Source organism: Microcebus murinus, chromosome 5, assembly GCF_040939455.1.
Source record: "Microcebus murinus isolate Inina chromosome 5, M.murinus_Inina_mat1.0, whole genome shotgun sequence".
Taxonomy (NCBI): Eukaryota; Metazoa; Chordata; class Mammalia; order Primates; family Cheirogaleidae; genus Microcebus; species Microcebus murinus.
This window is the reverse complement of record NC_134108.1, coordinates 30661512-30666220: the sequence shown is the minus strand read 5'-3', so window position 1 is coordinate 30666220 and position 4709 is coordinate 30661512. Positions and strand designations below refer to the sequence as shown.

General features: G+C 36.6%; 1 protein-coding gene across 5 annotated transcripts in view; it reads left to right on the top strand.

The window, feature by feature from the left end:
* AKAP7 (A-kinase anchoring protein 7) overlaps positions 1 to 4709 on the top strand; it is a 127208-nt gene that overhangs the window by 98656 nt on the left and 23843 nt on the right. For 2 of the 5 annotated variants that reach the window (XM_012736617.2, XM_020287200.2), the window contains one exon: positions 2412 to 2480. The exons of the other annotated variants lie outside the window; for them this stretch is intronic. In XM_012736617.2, coding sequence (XP_012592071.1) covers positions 2412 to 2480 — 69 coding nt within the window. The remainder of the gene's footprint in view (positions 1 to 2411; positions 2481 to 4709) is intronic. 5 annotated transcript variants of the gene reach the window in all.

Genomic DNA, 4709 nt, shown 5'->3' with positions numbered 1-4709 from the left:
GTAAGTGAGATTTGTACTGTGCAGAATCCTAAGTGCTGGACTATTTTGTGTGGTTGTCTCCTAGAGATAGTTTTGTTTTTTCTTATGGAAAAAATAGCAGACTAATCAGCTGTGATTTTTAATGTGCATTTCTTAAAGGGACTGGTAGAGGTGTAGCTATAAATTAACTGTGACAGTACAGTAACTTAATAGATAGGCTATGTTAAAAATACAAAATAGTGAAAAATTTCTGATTTTCTTCTGTTGGTATTCTTATATCTCATTTTTATCAGATAAGCTAAAGTCAGAGTTTAGTTTTGAGTTTTTTTAAATCACTACATTCAATTTGCTATATTGTACAAGCCAGACTTTATATTTCTTTCCTGAAACTGGCATATTTCTAGAAAAAATATGCTCAATAATAACAGAGAGGATAAGCTTATTCTTAAATGATGTGTATTTATACACTTGCAAATATTTTCATGTGTCTTCTGCTTTGTTCTTCCCGGAAGGGAAGTAGAAGACCACTCCAAATAAGAGATGCTGCTTTGCTTCCAGCAGAAACCTCATTGAATATTTTTAAACAAATACCAGGGAAATTTCACATCTGCTTATGGCCCAGAAAAGAGAAGTTAAAGTTGGTGACATTTGCTTTGAGATTTTTTCCTCACCAGCTTTTATGCATCCCCTTACATTTTAGCTTTGCTTAAATAGCATACTGGCATTTTAATTAGTGTGCTGGATAGAGTTTGTCTTACACTCATTGCCCTGAAATATGGAATTTTTACTTACTTTTTAATAAAACATTCCCAGTCATAGTTACTAAATTTGCAGCCACATTTCTTTCACATCAGCACTTGATTATAATTTAAATAGGTCCACAGAATTTCATGATACCTGGTTCAGATACTCTTAAGATCCACATCTGGTTTATATTTCCCTCTACTAGTTTCCTCAGGAAACTATCCAGGGACAGTTTAAAAAAATTAATACATATCCTATACCTATTCCCTCGGGAAATAAGTCAGTTTTTACAAGCAATCTTTTGGGAATGCTTTGGAATAAATGCTGGAGTCTCCAAGGATTGGAGACTTGGGAGCATTTGATTAACAAGAACCAACAAACTATGCTCTAGATTTTATTTGTGAAATGATACTCTACAGTATGTAACAATCTTGATCTTACAACCTGAGATGACCTTACAACAAAATTGTTCACTTTCTAACAAAGAGCACTGGCATTCATTTGGCAGCCTGAGACTTGTCAGCTTATTTGTCAGAATGATTCATTTGTAGTTCCTGAAGATTTTTTGTTGATTGATTCATTTCTTGGGGAACATTCCTATCTGAAAAACCTTGGCACAAGCAGATCTAGGGGTAGTGAATCTTTTCCTTCTTCTCCACTTCCTAAGCCACTGCTCACACAGTTTTCCCTTGGAGCACTTGCTCTCCTGTTCCGTTTCTCTTCTTGCCCGTGTGTAAGCTGCCTTGTGGCTTTATCTGAAGATGTCAACTCAGGGAGGAATTTGCTCTTTTCTGTCTTTCGTATCCAGGGCTGTTGGATCACAAAGTCTTGTGTTTTATATACAACGCTTCCTAATATTGATTTATGGGGTGTGATGTATACAGCTTTTTGGGTTCAATTTCCAAAATTCCAAGCTTTCAAAAAAAAAAAAAAAATGAAGACAGGATACTGTGTCCAAAGCCAAGTTCTAGTCTGGAGATGCAAATTGTGTTTAGAATAAATGCATTCACGCCCCTCCCCTCATTCACTGCTGCTGGTCCCTGGTATTCCCCATTTTCTCCCCATCATTCATTCTTCTTTCATCTGTTGTTATTTCATTCTTTTTCTCCTCCTAATCTGCTTTTCATTCCATCCACACACCCCTTGTGCACATACATGCACATTATAGAGCCGTTTCCTGATTCTGTTTAATGTCCCTGCTACAAGGATGGTCTAAAGAGAAGCTTCTGTGCCAGGCACTGCTGTTCTGCTGGTGATACATGCCTCACAGTACTTATAAAGGGAGCGTAAAATAGTGGCAGAGAATTCATTGCCCAGCCACATAGAAATTAGCACTAGCTGTAGGTATCCAGTCCATAAGTTGTGCTGATAACATGTGAAAGAATCCATGATAGACATTTCGGAGGACCCAACATTTTTCTGATCTTGCTGCTGGATTGTACAATAAACTTGCTGGTTCTTAGTCATCATTGTGTCTCCACCTAGTAGTCTTGTTAGCTTGTTCTGAGCTATATACTTTATGAGCACCTACTAAGGCCAGAGCACAAAAATGTGAATACCCACACCCTTCTAATTCTACTATAAAGGGCAATGGCCCTAGAATGTTCCTCCTGAGGGCAGCTCAAATTATGGAAAATTTGATGACTTTTTGGTGAAAGTTTAAATTTGTGGGTGTTCTCAAAACACAGGTGAGTTGGAAAGCTCGTCCTCTGCAGTGCTACAGAGATACAGCAAGGATGTACCCAGTTGGCCAAGTGGTAAGAATCAAGTGACCCTCTTTCTCCCCCTGCTGCTATTTTATCCTGCTTTTGCGCCCTTGGTGGTGGTGATAGAATTCAATTTAATTGATTTATTAGTGCTACTATTTTAATCTATTGATAACAAAATGATTTTTTAATCAACTAGTTGTGTAGGGGCCTAAGTTTGTGTGGAAGGTTAACTATAAGCATAGCCAGAAATTTTTTTATGCATTCTGCATTTATGCATTGATACATAATAATTGTACACATTTGTGATATATACATGCATTCAGTGTGTAATGATCAAATCAGAATATTTAGGATATCCATCACCTCAAACATTTATCATGTTCTTTGGGGATTTCAACTCTTCTCCTCTAGCTATTTTGAGATATGCAATAAGTTGTTAGCTATAGTAACCCTACTATGCTATTGAACACTAGAACTTGTTTCTTCTATCTAACTGTATATTTTTACCCATTATGCAACCTTTCTCTACCCTCCTTACCTCCCACTTCCCAGCTCCTGGTGACCACCAGTCTACTCTCTATGTCCATGAGATCCACTTAGTTCCCACATATGAGCAAGAGCATGCAAGGTTTGTTTCTGTGTGCCTGGATCATTTCACTTAACATAATAACCTCTGGTTTCATCCATGTTGTCACAAATGACAGGATTTCATCCCTTTCTGTGGCTGAATAGTATTCCACTGTGTATATATACCACATTTTCTTTACCCATTTATCCATAGATGGGCACTTAGGGTTGATTCCATACCTTGGCTATTGTAAATAGTGCTTACAATAAATGTGGGGGTGCAAGTATCCTCTTTGATGTACTGATTTCCTTCCCTGTGGATAAATACTCAGTAGTGGGATTGCTGGAAATCTCAAATAATGGAGTAAACAGTCAAGTACAGCAGAGCTCATCATGATTTATCAGTTAATATGTCAAAAAACAGCTAGGCCCTTTTTGTTTGAATCCCAGCACAGCTAATAAGTAAACTATACTGACTGATATTAAGTGCATGTTTCTTATAAGATTAAGCTCTTTCTATTGCTCCACAGGAACATTCTTAACCCTATAATATCTATAGTAATTTTAATGTTAACAAATATGTAGATGTTCTCTAATGTCATTTTTGCTGAATGCTTATTTTCTTGTTTTCTTTGAATGACTTGTTTTCTTTGAATGACTTAATTTCTCATAGCGAGCTGCCTGAAAGGAATGTTCATGAACAGAAATGTCATTGCACAGGCAATACTGTTTATCTCATTAAGTAAACCTCAAAGGAAAACTTAGTAACTAAATGGACACATCTCTAACTAATTAGAAAACATTGTACTTGCCCTTTTCCTCTTGCAATTTTTTCCATTTTGAAGTATATTGCTTTTATGTAGAATGAAATAGGTGAGTGTCCAAAGATGAACTGAACTGCATCACGAGGTAGTCAGTCCCCTGTCACTGGAAATATTCAGGCATAGGATGGGAAACACTCTTAGGGAGGTGGTAAGGGAGAATGGACCTGCTCATGAATGGATGCACTGACAACTCGGTTACTTCCTACTCTTGATATTTTGTGATGCTAAAAGTGAAATATTAGAATAAGTATGTATTTTAACACAACACCCATTTTAATTTTATACATGAAATGTTTTAATATAGTCTTTTTGTGTGGGATGAATTACCAGGACCATTTATAGTACTCATTTCATAAATATGAATCAAATCTCAAGATAATTTCTGATGATTTGGAGTCTGATGGTATTACATTAATAGATAAATTGAGGTGTGCAGTGTGGACTTCATGTCTGGTGAATACTTACATTTTTGAACCTTAATTACAATGGTGGTGATTAAGTTATACACAGGGTGATTAAGTTATAATCAAAATCTGTATTTTGATTTTCTAATTCTCCAGAAGGCTTCCTAGAAATCTTGTAGCCTTATACCTTTCCCTTCCTGTTTGCACTGAAGATACGCTGACTTCATGGTTATCTTTCATGTGTTTTCTCTATCTTACCACATGCATTCAAGCTCCCCATATTCAGAATATGTATTGTACATCTCTTACTAGCACCAGACCCTCACATAATATTCTAACCCAGAGGAGGCATATTCTAAATGCTTGTCAATAAGGAGAACGATACACATTTCCTGATAGAAATGTGAGAGAATTTCATTATAAATAAGCCTATCAGAGGGCAGGACATGGAACGACTGGAAGCCATGAAGAGCTTTGGTTAC